The 17,719-nt window shown below is 43.6% G+C and overlaps 10 protein-coding genes across 14 annotated transcripts; 5 read left to right on the top strand and 5 right to left on the bottom strand.

The window, feature by feature from the left end:
* Window positions 1–1,930: 1,930 nt before the first annotated feature.
* On the bottom strand, window positions 1,931–4,890 carry LOC131209852 (TBC1 domain family member 5). Of its 2 annotated transcripts, XM_058203001.1 has the most exons (8): window positions 4,562–4,890; window positions 3,876–4,409; window positions 3,758–3,808; window positions 3,422–3,682; window positions 3,205–3,347; window positions 2,670–3,139; window positions 2,296–2,584; window positions 1,931–2,220 (listed from the first exon to the last, which is right to left on the bottom strand). In XM_058203001.1, exons 1-8 carry the CDS (start codon window positions 4,642–4,644, stop codon window positions 2,015–2,017), a joined length of 2,037 nt encoding a protein of 678 aa, XP_058058984.1. In that variant the 5' UTR covers window positions 4,645–4,890; the 3' UTR covers window positions 1,931–2,014. The 2 variants fall into 2 exon arrangements, with proteins under 2 accessions (XP_058058984.1, XP_058058983.1); XM_058203000.1 differs by having other exon boundaries at window positions 1,931–2,584.
* Window positions 4,891–5,450: 560 nt separating this feature from the next.
* On the top strand, window positions 5,451–6,591 carry LOC131212406 (probable prefoldin subunit 5). The gene is made up of 4 exons (XM_058206265.1): window positions 5,451–5,706; window positions 5,780–5,910; window positions 5,982–6,060; window positions 6,138–6,591. Exons 1-4 carry the CDS (start codon window positions 5,605–5,607, stop codon window positions 6,315–6,317), a joined length of 492 nt encoding a protein of 163 aa, XP_058062248.1. The 5' UTR covers window positions 5,451–5,604; the 3' UTR covers window positions 6,318–6,591.
* Window positions 6,315–7,512, bottom strand: LOC131212405 (glutaredoxin-3). 2 transcript variants are annotated; one of them, XM_058206263.1, is made up of 3 exons: window positions 7,384–7,512; window positions 6,876–7,319; window positions 6,315–6,809 (listed from the first exon to the last, which is right to left on the bottom strand). In XM_058206263.1, the coding sequence occupies exons 1-3, from the start codon at window positions 7,431–7,433 to the stop codon at window positions 6,632–6,634; spliced, it is 672 nt and encodes a 223-aa protein (XP_058062246.1). In that variant the 5' UTR covers window positions 7,434–7,512; the 3' UTR covers window positions 6,315–6,631. The 2 variants fall into 2 exon arrangements, with proteins under 2 accessions (XP_058062246.1, XP_058062247.1); XM_058206264.1 differs by having other exon boundaries at window positions 6,876–7,316; window positions 7,384–7,510.
* Window positions 7,513–7,877: 365 nt separating this feature from the next.
* Window positions 7,878–9,378, top strand: LOC131212404 (3-hydroxyacyl-CoA dehydrogenase type-2). The gene has a single exon (XM_058206262.1). The coding sequence runs from the start codon at window positions 8,118–8,120 to the stop codon at window positions 8,883–8,885; it is 768 nt and encodes a 255-aa protein (XP_058062245.1). The 5' UTR covers window positions 7,878–8,117; the 3' UTR covers window positions 8,886–9,378.
* LOC131212403 (alanyl-tRNA editing protein Aarsd1-A) lies at window positions 8,971–10,475 on the bottom strand. 2 transcript variants are annotated; one of them, XM_058206261.1, is made up of 2 exons: window positions 10,029–10,475; window positions 8,971–9,959 (listed from the first exon to the last, which is right to left on the bottom strand). In XM_058206261.1, the coding sequence occupies exons 1-2, from the start codon at window positions 10,375–10,377 to the stop codon at window positions 9,136–9,138; spliced, it is 1,173 nt and encodes a 390-aa protein (XP_058062244.1). In that variant the 5' UTR covers window positions 10,378–10,475; the 3' UTR covers window positions 8,971–9,135. The 2 variants fall into 2 exon arrangements, with proteins under 2 accessions (XP_058062244.1, XP_058062243.1); XM_058206260.1 differs by having other exon boundaries at window positions 8,971–10,475.
* Window positions 10,476–10,776: 301 nt separating this feature from the next.
* Window positions 10,777–11,356, top strand: LOC131209675 (small ribosomal subunit protein eS28). The gene is made up of 2 exons (XM_058202793.1): window positions 10,777–11,115; window positions 11,197–11,356. The coding sequence occupies exon 1, from the start codon at window positions 10,863–10,865 to the stop codon at window positions 11,058–11,060; it is 198 nt and encodes a 65-aa protein (XP_058058776.1). The 5' UTR covers window positions 10,777–10,862; the 3' UTR covers window positions 11,061–11,115; window positions 11,197–11,356.
* A 671-nt stretch (window positions 11,357–12,027) lies between these two features.
* Window positions 12,028–13,440, top strand: LOC131210113 (WD repeat-containing protein 18). Of its 2 annotated transcripts, none has more exons than XM_058203313.1 (2): window positions 12,028–12,059; window positions 12,138–13,440. In XM_058203313.1, the coding sequence occupies exon 2, from the start codon at window positions 12,148–12,150 to the stop codon at window positions 13,423–13,425; it is 1,278 nt and encodes a 425-aa protein (XP_058059296.1). In that variant the 5' UTR covers window positions 12,028–12,059; window positions 12,138–12,147; the 3' UTR covers window positions 13,426–13,440. The 2 variants fall into 2 exon arrangements, with proteins under 2 accessions (XP_058059296.1, XP_058059295.1); XM_058203312.1 differs by having other exon boundaries at window positions 12,034–12,059; window positions 12,119–13,440.
* A 164-nt stretch (window positions 13,441–13,604) lies between these two features.
* Window positions 13,605–14,980, bottom strand: LOC131210315 (nucleoporin Nup43). Its single transcript, XM_058203543.1, has 3 exons — window positions 14,551–14,980; window positions 14,050–14,462; window positions 13,605–13,985 (listed from the first exon to the last, which is right to left on the bottom strand). The coding sequence occupies exons 1-3, from the start codon at window positions 14,858–14,860 to the stop codon at window positions 13,641–13,643; spliced, it is 1,068 nt and encodes a 355-aa protein (XP_058059526.1). The 5' UTR covers window positions 14,861–14,980; the 3' UTR covers window positions 13,605–13,640.
* A 365-nt stretch (window positions 14,981–15,345) lies between these two features.
* LOC131209896 (uncharacterized) lies at window positions 15,346–16,582 on the top strand. The gene is made up of 3 exons (XM_058203050.1): window positions 15,346–15,445; window positions 15,504–15,977; window positions 16,045–16,582. The coding sequence occupies exons 1-3, from the start codon at window positions 15,414–15,416 to the stop codon at window positions 16,412–16,414; spliced, it is 876 nt and encodes a 291-aa protein (XP_058059033.1). The 5' UTR covers window positions 15,346–15,413; the 3' UTR covers window positions 16,415–16,582.
* LOC131209897 (protein lin-37 homolog) lies at window positions 16,521–17,406 on the bottom strand. The gene is made up of 2 exons (XM_058203051.1): window positions 17,282–17,406; window positions 16,521–17,208 (listed from the first exon to the last, which is right to left on the bottom strand). Exons 1-2 carry the CDS (start codon window positions 17,322–17,324, stop codon window positions 16,589–16,591), a joined length of 663 nt encoding a protein of 220 aa, XP_058059034.1. The 5' UTR covers window positions 17,325–17,406; the 3' UTR covers window positions 16,521–16,588.
* Between the last annotated feature and the right edge of the window lie 313 nt (window positions 17,407–17,719).

Here is a 17,719-nt window from a genome sequence, read left to right as displayed (position 1 = left end):
ACAGGAAAACCAAGTTATTATCGAATGGTTCGGTTTTCCAGCGACTTGGCCTAACAATAAAGTCGTGGGCACGCGTCCTGATTACGCTAAAAACCTCTCTACACAACATTACCGTACAATAACTTGTACTAGTTACTTTAAGTAACTGTAGTATCAAAACTGTCAGTCTGTAAGCTTCGTTGATTTTGTTAACAAAAACCCATCTGGCAGCACTGCCGGGCTGTGTTGTTATTGATAGTTCTGTTGACACTTCATTCCAACTCCCGCTTTCCGGTTCTTCGGAACAGTTAGCTTCACTATCTGTTGGTGTTTTTTGTTTTCCATAGGTTACCGCTGTAATTGATTTATGGAAAGGTAGTTGATCAGTTATTAGGTTCACCTTAAACAAACATCTTAAACATGAAAGCGGCAGCTTTGGACCGATCGAAGCGGCCGGTAAGCCCTGCACCGTTGGAGACACACGTTCGGTACAATCTCAGGAACAGAGGTAAATAGAATCAAAATAAATCTATTGTTTAAATTGTCTTCAAGTCATCTTATTATATTACAAATGGTAAATTTACGTTCTACTTTCTACTAGGCCCCGCGAACTTTGAACAATTTGCAGGTAACGAATGTCCAATCTGTCTGGAGTCTTACGATTCCCCCGTAATTGTAAACTGCTCCCACGCGTTTTGTGGCCGTTGCGTTACAAGGTGCCAACAAACTGGGATGTTCCAGCAATGCCCTATCTGCAAAATGCTTCTGCTGAAAGAGCTATTTATTTATGATGTTTCGTTCACTAAGCGCCTACTAAGCCGACGAAAGTCTTCCACGCAAACTCCGAAAATAGCAAAAAAAAATCGTTCGAGGAAATCAATGCACTGAGAAGACGAGACAAGATCATGTATTCGAAACAAATTGCTCTATGTAGTGCGATAAGTTTCCGTTATTACGAACATGATGGTCATATTTGTCTCGACAACTATGTTTGGCCTTTTTTTTGCCTTGTGAAATTGGAATTAGCATAAGAATTACACGGGTTTGAGTTGAATCCTGCTCTACCATCGGAATACCCATTTTGTCAGTACGATGCAAATATGATGTAATTGTAATGTATGATTCTAATCTATGTAATGATATTCTTACAAACGTGTTATTTCATTTCTTTGAACAGAGGGAGAAAATAATTTACGAAAGAGCTAAAATAATGCCTTGCGAAATGCGGAATGTGTTCCTGATAAATGTGATGTTTGTCGCGCCTCTATTGGGTGGGCAAAACAAAAAAAAAGTTGCCTTTTTGTATTGAATAAAAATTAAAATGTGTATATTTTATCTAAAACGAACTGTAAAAACGACCAAATAATTATAAAGAAGAATGAAATAGAAATAACTATAACTTAGAGCGTATTTTCGATTTGCTTGGCATTATGTTCCAGGGGATGAGCCTACCAACGTTAACGCAAAGTAATTTTTGCATCGATATGAATTAGACGTTCGAATACAACAAATGAGAAATAAAATTGAAATAAAATTGAGAATACTGCAATAAAAGGTTTTGCACATTACTGCTCATCGCTCCAGCGTTTAGCGGTTCTAATACCTTTTTTTTGTAATAAAATAACGAACCCATCCTCCACGTAATAAGTTCCAACTTCGACTTGTCTGACAACACGCGTAGCGGGCCGGATTTTAGTAAAGTCGGACATATCATACGAATTTGATATTTATGTTTTAGGTTCTTCTAATTCAACTATGTCGACCATATTTTAGCAGACTCTATCTGTAAATGTATAATTGATTGTTGTCCAATGATTTGTTTAGAATTATGACAAAAATTTGATTGTAAAGCACACCACAGCGGAGAAACGGAATCGACACTGTCTTACTTCAAACATAGAAATGACTTTCAATCCGTTTCGATTATTATGTCCTTCTCAAACTATTAGTTTATTGTTATAAGTCTACAAGTAAACACAGACAAATACTTCTCCGCAATATTATAATAACAACAAAAATACTTCTTTTAGAATCGTCATTCTGAGAGTTCATGTCCGAGCGGGTTAGCGTTGGGGAGGTCTTTATCGTCCATTCGTCGTCGCTGATCGGCACAATCATTTGAAAAAACATTCATCTCAACCTCCTTCCGATTGGCCAGCTTCTTGGTTGCTATTTTGCTATAACGATCTTCCGGAATTTCATACTGCGTGGGAGGCTGTGATGCACTATTTCTACGGCAATCTAGGTCGTAGTTGTAGGATCGTTGTAGATTCAAACTGCTCGGAGGCGTTTGCTTGCGCTGGGCGGTACTCGTACCTGCATTTGCCGACGCCGGACGGTACATCTGTGCGACTTTCTGCTGCGGGTCTTCGTTTGCTTCGGTTGCTGCATCAATTGGTGCCGGAACCCGGAACACCGTGTCGTAGCGTGGTTTTAGCAGCGAGCAGATCTCTTCAATTCCCTCCAGCGATTGTTGTACCTCGTCGTGCGGATTCGATTGCGGCATGTTGCGCCGTAGTACGGTTAAATACTGCAGCAGTTTCGCTCGTCCAACCGACATGATGTTGTACGTGTTTTGTAATTCAATCTGAAGCAATTCGGGGTCCTGAAAGAAGGCATTTTTAGTACCCTGCTCTAATTTTGTATAATCCTATTTGCATTTAATAACTCTAGCACTTGCGTTGTCTTACATCTTCGCGGTAACCATCGGTAATCGTCGGATCGCGCATTTCAGTTTGTGCCGATTTCGTGATAGCTTTTTTTGTAGCCAAACAAGCGGCTTGGCGCAGTTCGCCTGCGGTAGCTTTGCGAACGGAGGCACTGTTTCGAGGCAAAGAATTCGTCCGTTGGCGCTCTTCCACTTGAGAGGACCGGCTTTGAAGAGGATGGTCCACTGCTAGCTGGGCACGACGCTGGTGCACCGTAGGCAACGTTGAATACTTGTGTGGGTTTGTTTCTGTGGCTTTTGATCGTATTGCGGTTTGCAGCGGTTGTGTAAGTTGGTGTTTGGGAGATGACAGGAAAACCATTGCACCGATGGGGCGCTCGTATAGCTTCGGCGACTTCATATGCAGCGCGTGACGAATGACGAGAGAAATGTCGATGTTGGTCGGATACCGCATTAGGTATGAAAGGCAGGTCGTATAGTCGCTGTATATTACTGCAACGAAATAGCGGCCATTAATCTCGAGGACGGAAGTGAAGTTCTTTACCAAAACATCTTACATTTGTCTCTGATTCGTATCAGCATCGCTACAACGACGAAGTTTATTAACCCCAGGTCGTAACTTTCGCCAAAAATTGCGTCCCATAACAGCAGCAGGTCCTGAAGAGCAAATTCACGACCAAAAAGTAACCTTAACCATCGACTAAAAGTATAAAAAGTTGACCGATTTTAACCATTTACGCTTAGAACCGCGGCATTCCAGTCAAATTATCCTACATTCCGAAAATAGCCAACGGGATGTCCAACTTCAGCAAATGATTGTGTAAATGGAGATCTTCTTTAATGAGAATCTTATCCTTTATGTAATTTAACTGTTCGACTACTTCAATTTCCGGCTTCCGTTTACACGCGATCCTAGCTACGCCCGTGGTCGGTGTACTGGGGGATTGTGCAGGAAAGTATCCGGTAGCAGTGGGAATGACATCAGTGATTCGATAAAACGACTCAATTTGGGCCATAATTTTGGCAAAGATTGCGCTGCAGAAAGAAAGATAATACGAACAATTATACTTCATCGGCGAATACTTACGCGGAATCCGCCCGGATACTTACTATGAATCTTCTTCCAGGTACTGTGGATCTAAGATCTTTGTGAGGTTTCGGCTGCAATGATAATGAGAAGAAGAATTAAAGACAACAGCTCGACGGTCAGTGGCAACAGGCAACTTACTTAACATCCGGATGCAGCTCCTGTATGTGAGCCAAGGCTTGCTGGTCGCTATGGATGACGAAAATTAGTGGAGCCAATATTTCGTGCATACCCTGTCGGTAGCACATGGCAGGAAACTGCCGAGCATAGCAGAAAAGAATGTTCGTCATTAGTTCTTGTATCGCGGGTTTGCGAAAAAAGTCAACACCGGGAAAGGTGCGAACAACGTCTTGTTTTATCACAGCACAGAGTTCCTGGTCACAGAAGTGCTGATTCCAGAGGCTTTGTTTCGACTGCGACAACGGATCGTCGCTAACGTCTGTCGAGAGATGTGGATTCATCACGAAGCGGTTCTTCAGATGGTGGTAGTGGTCCCGGGCGCCACGGCGTTGCTCGGGCCAGCTCTTCGAACCGGGTGCTTGAAGTACGCCCAGAAAGACGGCCCAACAAACGCTACGAAATGGGGACGCCCTAAGTTCTCCACCGACAGCTAGCTGCCGCAGGCCGACTAGATTGTCTTCGTCTGCGATCTTCATAATTTGGTTCCATTCTAATCTGAAAATGAAAATTACACGAATAAATACACAAAGGCTGCCAGCCAACCATCAGCATCAGTGCTGTTGGAATAGCCGCTATATGCGTTCTCTTATCAAGGTACACTTGGTAAGAAAGCCAGCTGGAGGGTAAATATTGATTCGATACTTTACTCGTACTTAACTACACCCGATCGCCCGTGACCAGCTGTCGCCGCGGATGGATGCGCTTCCTGGAGATCGAGGTCAACCACCATCGTTCGAAGCGAGGTGGCAAGAGGGATGATGTGTTTTAGAATTTAAAAAGCAGATCCCTTCCACAGCGTATGCACACAGCCAAAATCGCTCGATTTTATTGAGGTTAATTGCACTTTCCGGATTTGTGCGGGCTTCACACGTACACTGCTACGCGGCATAGAAGCACCTCTTTTAATTCTAAACACCAGGAGGCAGTCTAGAAATTGCCGCAGTTCGTTATGAACTCATTTTCGATCACTTGACTATCAAACAATTGCTGGACCGCGACTAAATCTCACAGTCGCTGTTCGAGGAGCAACCGCTACCGACGGGCTCGACGTTTGTTCGGTGTCTGAAAAAAACATAAACATTGACCACCAGTTGTCAGTTGGGTATGATGGCTACTGCCGGGTTTACAGTATGAGGCGTAATCCGGCCAAACGTTTGTACGTAATTGTTATTGCGTTCTGAAAACGTTGCCGTCTAAATGTTTAAAAAAATGCATTCTGATTGATTAAATCACTTCAACGTTGTAGCAGCATCAGCTGTAAAAGTTACTAATCTTGTACTGACCGTTAGTTCCTTGAGAGATGGACAATTGACTCAATTTCAATTAACTAAAGTAGATATAATATATCGCCATATATTTTGGTTTTCATTGAATGTGTGGTGGGAGTAAGGGCGCAATAATGAAAATAAAATGAATACTCCTATGTATGTAATTTTGATTCGAATAACCCAACCTAGTGAAAATTTTACGTAGCATCGAAAATCATCGAGGCACTCCATCCATCCCGCATGGATGAAATTTTGACATACAAGGGCATCGAGAAAAGCACAGTCCGCAATCGCAGGAACGGAGGAAAACAAATTTACCTTCAACGGGTCGCACGACGCACACGACAGTGAAAGTAGTCTATATTTCATTTGTTTATCACTGCCGCATATCGTCTCCCGCACAGCCAAGATCCACCGCCACGATGGCCCAAATATCTTCTACCGAAAAGCCGCAGATGCAGCAGATCGACCTAAACACACTGAATCTTCAGCAGCTGACACAGTTAAAGAACCAACTAGACCAGGTAAGAACATGCCGGTGCGTGGGATTGTGTATGCCTCATTTCTTGCCAAGTTACCAAATTCCTTTTCTTCCAGGAGCTAACACTTTTTCAGGACTCGCTCAACACTATGAAGATGGCTCGATCGAAGTACTCTGCATCGAAGGAGGCATTAGAACATTTTAAACCTGATTGGAATGGAAAGCAAATTATGGTGCCGCTTACTGGGTGAGTTTTTCTTCTATTCCTACAGAAGAGAAGCCAAACCCATCGTAACGGTTCCAATCGTTTCTTCATAGGAGCATGTACGTGCCGGGAACGATTAAGGATGCCAACAATGTCATAATCGAAGTGGGCACTGGCTATTACGTTGAAAATGTAAGAATAAACGCAGCAAATATTGCATTTGTTGCTACGGAACGTTACGCTAATTTATGTATGCCTTTGCGTTACAGGACGTCGAAAGCGCCAAAGCATTCTTCAAACGGCGTGTCGAGTATGTGCAAACACAAATGGAAAAGATTGAGCATCTGGGGATGGAAAAGTCCAAAATACGCGACGCTATCCGCGAAGTAATGGAGATGAAGCTGGCCCAATTTAGCAAAGAGATGCAAAAGAAAAAAGAAACAGAGTAGTGCATCATTAGTTCCCCTGTTTATTTAAGTTGGTCGAAACCGCGCTCTTCTGCAAATCCGTTCGTCATAAGCAAGGCAGACATTTGAAAGGAACTTAGTCGATTTCACCTTTGAAAGACCAAGCTTTACCTATCTGTTCGAAAGTCGATTGCGTTCTTCGTTGGCAGTCTTCTACACACGTACACGTACATCGTTTGTTTAATATGCTGAAGGCTTGCTGCCGATACTGCATTTAATCAAAAATAAACCAACCAAACACATTCGTACATTGAACATGCCAGCCAATGGATTGTTGTATTATTGTGCTGTATCATTTACGGGTTAAGCGTTTCCTTTAGCTCTCCTCCCTCCAGTAGCTCTTTAATGATGTCCAGTCCGCCGATGAGTTCGCCGCTAACGTAAACCTGGGGATACGTAGGCCAGTTTGAGAACGTTTTCAGGCCCTGTCTTACGGCTTCATCGGTCAGAATGTCGAATGTGTCATACTCCACTCTGCAGATATAAACGACAAGCACAATTAGCATAAGAAACAAACTCATTACAATAAGAATGACGTACCCCGTTTCGTTAACGATCGCTATCAACTGCTTGGAGAATCCACAGCGTGGTGTATGCCGATCTCCCTTCATGAAGATCATGACTTTCGATTGGTTAATCAGACCTTTGAGGCGCTCCTCAAGACTAACAGAACTGCTGTTGCTACTCGAGTTTGTAATAGGTGCCGATGTGCCGGCATACTTTCGTGCCTTTGTTGCGAGTGTGCCCACGTCTACGCCATCGATACGATCGATGGCAGTCCCAGCGCGAAAGAACAATACCGTTGGAACTGAATCAACTTGATGGTGCATCGATAGTTCCGATAAATCTTCGGCAGGAACGTCCACGAACTGCGTCGTTTTAAATTCTGGCTGCTTGGCTAGTTCATTCATTACGTCGCTTATTTGTTTGCACTGTTCGGCCCATTCTGCTGAGAACAAAACTACTGAGACAGCCGCAGCACTGCTACGTGAAGAGGAACAGTAAAAATACACAAGAAACAAAGCCGATTCGGATTTGGTAGGCTTACCCGATAAGCTGCTTATACTGCTCCTCAGAAGTAACCTTTGTGATAACCATCTTCTTTGACCGGGAAAGCCTGTTCACTGGACCAACGTTTCGTCCAACCAAAGCGCCTACGGAGGTAGAATGATCAACTGTTTGCTGACCGCGAATGTCACTTCTTCCTATTCTCGTTTTGCATAACTCTCCTCTCTTTCTTTCCATTGTGCATCCCTTTCCTCATCGTATGACAATATCGCCCGGTGGTAAATCTGGTGCGATTGCTTCGACACTGTTCTTCAAAAAATGATCTTAATAAATAAACCGAAACTCTTGATTGCTCATCTAACCGTGTCCAAGTCCAACCAATTGTTCTCTCAAAGACATGTCCTAAATCCTTAAACTATTGCACAATGTTTTTATGGTAATTGTTCTGCCGTGATTTTGTTGGCCCTTTCAAAAAACACATGTCGTAAACGTCAAGTTAACTCGATTCTTTTTATTTTTCGAAAGCCAGATTAGACGAACAATTTTATTATTTATTAAAGATTGTTTGTTTTACCGATAAGTTTTTAACGATTGTCCTTTGTTTATCAACTTTGCTTGCAACCATTCCCTTTGCCGTACCATTTCTCGCTTCACCAATTTATCCGTCGATTACATAATAATCCGTAATAATCAGCAGCATCGCCCTAAGCAGCCCACTTGGAAAAGTCATCGAGCGATCAACAGCGTCAACAGCGATCTTCATTGAACTACAAAATGCTGAAAAACGCAGTTGCCTTGGTTACAGGAGGCGCATCAGGGCTCGGCAGAGCGACTGTGGAACGATTTGCCCGGGCTGGTTATAATGTGTTGCTGTGTGATTTACCAACCTCAAAGGGTCACGATGTAGCCAAGGAGCTCGGCGAGAAGGTTTCGTACGTTCCAGTCGATGTGCTGTCGGAAAAAGATGTAACCAGTGCGCTGGAGGTGGCTAAGAGCAAGTTTGGGAGGCTGGACGTGTCGGTTAATTGCGCCGGTGTTGCCGTTGCAGTGAAGACATACAACTTCAACAAGAAGTTAGCTCACAATTTGGAAGACTTTCAGCGCGTGCTACTCGTCAACACATCCGGCACGTTCAACGTAATTCGTCTATCGGCCGGATTGATGGGTGAAAACGAACCCAATACGGATGGTCAACGTGGCGTAATAGTGAACACTGCGTCAGTAGCCGCGTACGATGGGCAAATAGGGCAGGCAGCTTACGCCGCATCGAAGGCTGCCGTAGTGGGAATGACCCTTCCAATTGCTCGTGATCTTAGCACGCACGGCATTCGGGTTGTCACGGTTGCACCTGGACTGTTCAACACCCCCATGCTTCAGGCACTGCCGGAAAAAGTCCGCGCATTCCTTGCCAAAACTGTACCATTTCCGTCTCGTCTTGGGGAGCCGTCGGAATACGCGCAACTCGTACAAACCATTGTCGACAATCCGATGCTTAACGGTGAGGTCATTCGGCTAGATGGCGCCCTTCGCATGATGCCTTAAGAACTTTTCGTGAAACACTCCCAATTCAAAACAACGGATGCATTTAATCGTGTACCTCGAGAAGTTATGTGATGGAAGATGGATCCCTTCATAATGGAGTTCGTCAGACGATCTTCCGCAATTCCAAATGAAATTTTGTATTCATGTTCCATTGTTTAAAACAAAGCAGACAAAATTGAGATAAATTGTGTTTTTATTATCGTTAAATAATCACTCGCTTAGTATTAACTGTAAAAACGATACGCAAACATTAATTTTCAACATTCACTCCGTTGCCAATTAAAGAAAAATAATCGCTGACTAGCTTTTCGCAAAGAGGCAAATTTTTGAGTTTATTTACCTTTGCGTTAAATCGAGTGCCTTTGCCGTTGCCTTTCCCTTCGAGTATAGTGCATATTTTCGGTCCGAGCTCAGCGATATCCTCTGGTTTGCCTTGTAAGACGATCTGCCCTTTACCAGTATTGTCAGTTTCGCCGTTGGTAAGAAACACGAAGCATTCCGGTAGCTTCGCGGTTCTTAGAAATATATTAATAAAATCTGAATCCGGACCATCGCAACGGTGTTGCATGAAATATTTAGGTGGTTCTGGTAATTGACTCAACTTTTCTGCTTCTACCGTAGCTAGCTCGTTAGATAATTTTTTCGTAATACGCTGAGTGCTACGAACGGTAGATTGAAGCTTTTTTACCAGATCGATGTGTGACGCCGGTCCACCGTTTAGCAGACCATTCAATTGAACTTCTCTGCTGTAGCAATCGGTTAGCTTTCGTAATACCCGCGTTCCAACCAGAAAGTGCACCAGGCACTTGTTCTTCGCCTTGTCCACACCGAGTAGCTTGATTGCTTGCAGTTGGCCAAGATTACGAACGTGAGTTCCGCAGCACATGTTACTCTCGACGTTCTCGATGGTTACCACTCGCAACGGTCCTGCAACATCGTCCGGTAATCCTCTGGTTGCACGGGTAACATCCGACTTCAGCGCTGGATCGTCGGCCTCGTAGACTTTAACCCGCACTGGAGTGCAATCGGCGATGAGTTCATTGCATATTTTCTCGACCGTTTCCAGCTGTTCTGGTGTTACATCGTTTGTGTCCAGATCAATGTAGGAACTTTCACTACCCAGCCACCAAGATTTGGTGTTATACTTGAGATCGCGATCAAAAATAGCCGTTATTAAGTGTTGACCAGAATGCTGCGTCATGTGATCGAAGCGGCGCCCCCAGTCAACGCGCTGTAGAACCTCTTCCCCTGCTGTGAACGGCGCTGTTTCTGCGTTGCTCTCAATAAAGTGAACTGCCTGAGAACCTTTACGTATCACCGATTTTACTTCTTGATCGCCCACTTGACCGTAGTCGCAAGGTTGTCCTCCACCTTCTGGGAAAAGCACGGTGTCTTCGAAGACCACATTGTAACCACCCTTGCTTTTTTCGCACAAGACCACTTTAGTTTTAAATTCTCGAAGGAAACTGTCCTCCTGGCATTTGAAAACCATTTTCAACACCTATTGGTCCAATGAGTTTGCTCTAAAACCAATTGTTGCTTAATTTGGTAAGCATACAAAAAACAAACTTTTCTCATCCGGAATTGACATTGGTTTTGTGTCAAATAGCAACCGGCTTTCGGTGATTTGTCACTATTGCCGCCTGAAAAACCATTCCCTGTAAATTCACAAAAAAGACGTACCAAAATCCTCCCTAAGAAATTAATGCTATACTAGTAACTAGTTATACTAGTAACTACTTGAAGTTATTCAATGAACTTATTTACTTAAAGCTCGTTAATTTATGGAGAAAAAATGAGTTAAACAATGCTATATTGGTGTAACATTTCTATCGGGCTACTTCCCTTGCATTGTCAAACCTGATGGCCGAAACTTCAAAAATTTGACAGATTTCTTCCTTTCTCGTGTTTTGCCTCAAGCAGATCGCTTGTGCGTTCAAGAAATCGGTGGAAAAATACCGAAAATAATTTGCAACCATGGACAAGACATTCGTACTTGCACGTGTTACGAAGGTTCTGGGTCGCACTGGATCCCAGGGACAGTGTACCCAGGTGAAGGTGGAGTTCCTGAACGAGCAGAACCGACAGATCATCCGCAACGTCAAGGGCCCCGTCCGCGAGGGAGATGTTCTGACCCTGCTGGAGTCGGAACGTGAGGCAAGAAGACTTCGGTAAATTCGCTACTGCTTCGATGTACTTTCCACCGGGAAGACTATGCTCCCGTGTCCAGGTAAGGGAATGAAGCTTTCCATACTCCTACCAACCTTCCGGTGTTAGTTGCACGGTCAATAACGATTTGTTTCTTTTCTAGGTTATGTGTTCTCCCTGTAAACGCTGGCAAAGCGACGCGACATCCTGCCGATGAGCGAACGAGACACGGAAGTCGTTCATAAACTCATGTAAACTGGGAAACCATTAAGTTTTGGAAGTAAATAACACGAAGTGAAAACATAAACTGTCCACGTGTTGTGATTTTTCCGAAATGATTGAAGGTGCTGATAAATCGACTACCATTGGTCCAAAAGCCATCGTGAACCACACAAAACGATTATTCATCTCAACTTATTAGAAAACTGAACTGGAAATCGTTGGTTTAATCAGAAATTATCCCCAACCATGTAAAACCAGATATTTTATGACTAGCTAAGATATGAATGAGACAAACTTTCATATGGTCTATTTAAATAAAAAAGAACTAGTTTATGCAGAAAAGGTCAAGCATCATGCGCGATTTGTTAAGGGTAGGCCGATGGGTAAGTTACATTGCAATTATTACAATTATGCGATAGATATTGTTGCAGTCAAAAGCAAAGTAAAGATGTAAAGTATGTTCAACGAATTTACTTATCAGCTTTTCAACATGCGAAGCATTCACGTGTAATTCTCGTAAACTGTTTGAAAAGCCAAATCATTTTGGATCTAATTTACAACAAGGAATGATGGAAATTGAAGGCCGCCTAATTATGCTTTTGTGTCGATTTGTGGCTTCATCTAATGAACAGTCCAATACCTTTACAATAAGCTTTTCTTGCTAAATGTTCGCTTTTCAAATGGAAATCTTTTTTGTTGTAGCACTGTTTAACAGAAACATCATTTTCATTTGACGTCTCGTTTCAATCTCAGTGACGTTTGGTTCGTTTCCAACATACTTGTGTTCATTTCGTAAACAAGCATGTAAGTGAGGAATAAATCAGAAAAGGGGCTAAAAAAGTAACCATTTATATATTATTTAGAGCTGTTCGAATTTTACAGCCCGTGAAAAATGACTGACTCGGTGGAGATTGCCTTCACGTGTGACTCCGCTATGAGCTGCACTGCGTTTGATGTACGAACGAGCACGCGGTTGATTGCCTACCGTGACGGTGGCATTCTCGGGCCCAAAACGCTCAACATAATCAACAACCGCTATGTGGTGGCCGGTGAAAGCAACAAACCATTGCTCAGAATTTGGCGTATTAACTCTCAGGAGCCTGCTCCCGTGAAATATATACTACCAGGCTGTCCGAACACATTGGCCGTTTCCCCAGACGGTAACTACTTCGCCGTGGGCATCAAGCACAAGTTCTTCATCTACGGTATGCTCACCGGGGCCAAAATGGCCACTTTGGCGTATCATTACGGGGACCTTGTAGCGCTGAAGTTCACCGACGACGGGTCGCATCTGGTTTCCGCTGCCAGTGATTGTCGCATCGCCGTCTGGAACGTAGCACGCCTTATCCAAGGAAAAGAGGAGGACGCGCGATTGTACCAGTTCACCGACAGCATGCTTCCAATCACGGATATCTACGTCGGAAAGGGAGGCATGAGAGCGTTACTAGGGACAACCTCACTCGATCGGTCCTGCACACTTTATAACCTAGCATCTGGCACACTACTGCTCAAGCTAGTTTACCCAAATCCCTTATCCGTATTGACACTCAATAGCCTGGAAACGGAGCTGTTCGTCGGTGATCGAAAAGGAGCGATTTACGTTTGTGATCTTCGCTCACTCCCCCGGCAAACTGAAATACACATCACACCAGAGACGCTGAGCGTTAACACACTACACGGTCACCAAAAGAGCGCGACGTGCCTCTCGGTGTCGGTGGACAACGAAACGCTGCTTTCTGGTGGCGACGATGGGCTGGTAGTGCTGTGGCATATCCCAACACGCCAGCAACTTAAAGTGCTGCCGCACAAAGGACCCGTCACGAACGCGTTCTTTTCTTGCAACACCCGTCTGATGTTTGATCAATCTTTCACAAATTCTGTCCCGTACCCGCCGTTGCTGAAAGACGACAACAGCCTCAAGAACCAGGGTCGCGAGGAAGTCGTAGTCGAACACAGCGTAGCACAGAGTGCCGGACCTTTGCAAAGTGAGCATTTACCGGTAGTGAGCGATATGTCCGAGAAATTTGAGGCCAAATCAGAGTGCTCTGCCATTGAAGACTACCCGAACGAGCTGTTAAAATTACGAAAGGAGATAGACCACCTGAAAAAGATTAACAAAATGATGTTTGATCACATCATAGACAAGTTTCAGCTATTCGAAGAAGAATAGTCAAAATATATGAAAATAAAGTGAATAAATGAATATACCAGTCATGCTACTCATTTAATAAAAGGACACCCGAAATTACTGAGCTTCGGGGAAAAAACGAAAAATATAACGAATTTAAAATCAACCTTGGCTTCATTGCCAACGCGAGAGACCAAATGGAGAAGGCTTCCATTCACAACATGTGGCATTTTATTTATGCTCGAACTTGGTTGCTTTTATTTGCTAATAGTATCGACGAGATAGACCATGTGACAGTCACCCCCGGCCAGCAATTGTGTCCGATTCGTATCGAGGCTATTGATGGCTCGGCGTTCGTTCAACAACGGTGGTTGTTGGCGCACAATACGCGCAAGATCCGGCTCTGAGGTTAGCACGCTGTTGTTTACTGACCATTGCAAAATCTCACCGTCCTCCGAGGCGCTGAACATTATACTCGCGTCATGCTTTGCAAAAGCGATGTCGTTCACCGTACTGTTGTGACCCTTCATGCTAATCGGCCAATGGTTCTTCATCCGCAGGTCCCAAACCTTAATCATGCCATTGCTTAGCCCGGCAAACACCTAAAAAGAAACATTTTGAGACGCCGGTCCAAAAACACGCTCATACATGCATAACAAGACTTACAAACTGTGGCTTATTCGGATAATGGGAGATACAAGTAGCAACTACATTTTCCTTCTCTTCAGCAATATCAGTTACCAGTTCAAAACTGGGCTTGTTCGGCGACGCTCGTATATCGTAAGACTTGATTCCACCGATACTGCTACTTGCCAGAACGTCAGTGGAACTTGTGAACTCCACACAACGGAAACTGCATTCGTTTCCTTCGTCGTACGACCGGACTAAGTCGCGACTTTTGTCTATTATGTGAAGCAGACTATCTTCCCCGGCAGTCGCCAAAAGCCTGGCACCATAAACCGACAGCCCGGTGCAGGCTGCATTTGATTCGCCGAATTTGTGGCGTGTTTCGTATTGGTGAAGCTGATGGATATTGTCTCTGTCCATTTCCCGCTCTACGCCGAGTAAGTGGATGTAGCCTGGAATGTTGTGGTGTTAAGCAAAAGAAGACTATTCCATCAAAACTCAATCCAGGCAGCTTACAACCGGGATCCAAAAGCAACTTACCTTCGGATGTGCTGCAGGCGAGCTGTTGCGGCTGTGTAGCATCTCCACCGCCTTCATCCAGTATTTCCAGTCCGGTAACGTCTCCATAAAACGGAATTTCAGCAATCAACTCTGGTACAATCTGCATACCATCCTCACAGGACGGATCACGACTGCACTTGAATAGCGAAACACTGTTGACGTAGTCAGCCCAGCTGCCCGCGACAAACAAGTCGGCCGAAGAATGCTCCGGAAGCCATCGTAAGCGGGAAAACATTCTCGGCACCGCCGAGCACTGTATTTGGTTTCCTATTTTTACTTTCGAGTTCATAGCGGTTTCGCTTGGCGTGTGGATGATCGTTCACTCTGAATCCTTGCACATACACCTACTTATTTATTTGCCAAAATCCTTCACAATGGAAACAACAACGAGCTCTGTGTCGGTGAAATTTAAGCGCGAACAAGTTTTGCCGGTAAGAGAAGCGTCGCAAGGGGAGGCGCGACGGTGAAAACAAGGATCACTCAAATTTTGGAGCTGTAGCTGCTACGTAGCTGTCACAACATTCGATTCAAATAGGTTAAAAATTAGGTTAACAATTTAGTATTTTTCGTGTGAAACTTAACAACATAAAGTAGCATAAAGCAGCAACTTTTAGGGGAAAACTACAAAAATATGCGCAAATAATGCATCCTTCATAACTTACCAAGGATCGGTACGCGTTTTTAAGAGGGTGATCAATTCGTTCAAACTGGCAACCATTTGGTTGCTTATCTCAATGCATTTGACAATAGGCGATCTTGTTAAATAAGGCCCAAACTAAATCAACAATATGTCCTTACGCTAGACAGACACTCTTCGCGTTAAAATATTTAGAGCATTTAAAATGTCTCAACAAACTCGTAAAGTCGTTAAACGGTCAGTATTTTACGGATTAGCTTCATTGGGCCATAACTACACATTACACCATTTTCAGGCAACCCGTTGCCGCAAGTGTACGCTGCAGTTTCTGTTTGTCAAAGTCGAATATATTTTCATTATTTCCACTCGACCAGTTTCCACATCCATATCCACATTACTTAGTACACTTCATCGATAGTTACTTCGGTTTTGGACTGTCACCGGAATCTGATAAAGACTTCCAACTGTGTAAAAAATGTATCAAAACCATGGAATGCTTTGTTGCATTTAGAAATAAATGCCGCCGCAATTACTACCAGCAACATGTGCGGAGATCGATGTGCAAACCGAAAGTTCCAGTGGAAGTGCAAGAAACATTGCCTTCTTCTTCCCATTTGAGCTCAACCGAGGTCGCGAATCAACCGCACAACGTAATGGTCAAACTAGAACCTACCGACGATTGCGTTGCCGCTTCCGATCGCCCTGGAACTTCGAAAATGAAATGTTCATTACAGTTTCTACTAACCGGCGCATCAGAGCACGCACAGAGGTAAATTTTGTATTCATTATTCTGATGAGCGGACTCTATGCTATACAGCTAAAATTATGTTTTGTAGCTCCCGGTTACTCAACGGAAACAAGGGTGTGAAGCGCCGATCAGCAACTGTTCAAAAGAAAGACGCAAAGAAACCGGCATTACAGCAAAAAGTTATTGACAACTGGAAAAAGGGAGCAAAACATATACGGGTTATCATGAACCGCACTCGTCCATCGGATGAAAACATGCCTTATGTAGAAGAAAAACCTACGCCTTTAAAACTGTTAAATCCAGCGGCAGCCTGTAACAATGGCTGTGACTCTGGTCCTTCCAAGCTAAGCAACATAGCTCTAAAGAGCAACCGTAATGAAAACGTTAATCCGTGCATACGTTCGTGTGTGGTTAAAATAGAAAAACTAAACATTCGTAAGTTCGGTTACATTTGTTAGAGCGCTACTTCAGATCCATGCTTCATTGCAAAATACAAGCATTGGGTATTGCCTTGCTGATGAAAGACAGGCGAAATAATATAAAAACCCTGTAGAATGTCATTACCATTTGCATTTTATTAATTTATTTTACTTCATCAAAATAAAGTGTGCGAATCGGGAGGCAAAATCGCCCTATTGTGAAACTTTCAATGCGTCAATCAATTTGAAACTCGCGTCGTATCTACGTTGGTTGTACTCTGCACGGTGCGATGTCCAATCCTTGCGAAGAGATTTCCACTTATACAAATGTTCTTCCAGCAGCTCATCCTGTTCCATGACTGATCCATTGACTTCAAATTCGGTCGCCGGTAAAGCCGTTTGCTGATGGAACGGTTCCATATCACCGGCAGATTCAGGAAGCGGCATTTCGTAGATTTCTTTCACTTCACCATTTTGGAACTGCTCAACAATGTCCGGATTGAATTCTCGCTTTACTTTAGCGGGCGTGTGTGGTTTATCTATTTTACCACTAACAACCGTCTTCGGGTTGTTCTGAAACCATGTACGGCACATGGAGTATAACGTCGATTTTTCATTAAACTGAGTAAGATCAATCGATCGATCGAAGAACCTCATAATGTACGGCTGATGGACAGCCGATTCAGCATCGGTTCGGCCTCGTTCCACAGACGTCGTCGGTGACTCGTCACTATCATCGTGTTCTTCCGAAGTTTCGTCGGAAGAAGGGTTGACAGTTTTCAATGCACCTTTCAGGCGGCCCCTCGCTAGATCAACATTTGCCACTGCTTTGCCTTTAAGATTTCGATTTTAAAATGCATATTAGATGATAAGATTACAAGTGTTGCGTTTCACATTTCCACTTACGTTTTTCGTCGGAATGAATTAAAGACCTTCTTTTGGACAACATGCTTACCCAAACTTCGTTTCGCTGCGAACAGAATGAGAAAAGCAGGCCTCCTCCTCTATGGTTACTCGATCTGAACTGAAAACAAAGCTATAAACAAAGCTAATATGAAAACAAGCGACTTTTGCATCTGCTATAATCTTGCAGCACAGTGACAACCAATCGTGGAGTCCTTGTAGGATTTTTATCGATGGAACTATTCGTAAATGGGAAAACCACTGGACCAAGGCATTTCAATACGATTTTTGTTTCTGCACTAATCGTAGAATTAGAAATGTATCCATTTTAAGAGCGTCATGTTCCGAAAGTTTTCGGGATTTTATAGCAAGCGAATCTGGTCACCCGCTTATTTTGACAGCGGTTTGTTTATGATTTCATCGCTTAAAATACCATTTCGT

The sequence above is a fragment of the Anopheles bellator genome, chromosome 2 (assembly GCF_943735745.2).
Source record: "Anopheles bellator chromosome 2, idAnoBellAS_SP24_06.2, whole genome shotgun sequence".
NCBI classification, from domain to species: domain Eukaryota; kingdom Metazoa; phylum Arthropoda; class Insecta; order Diptera; family Culicidae; genus Anopheles; species Anopheles bellator.
This window is presented reverse-complemented; position numbering and strand designations above follow the sequence as displayed.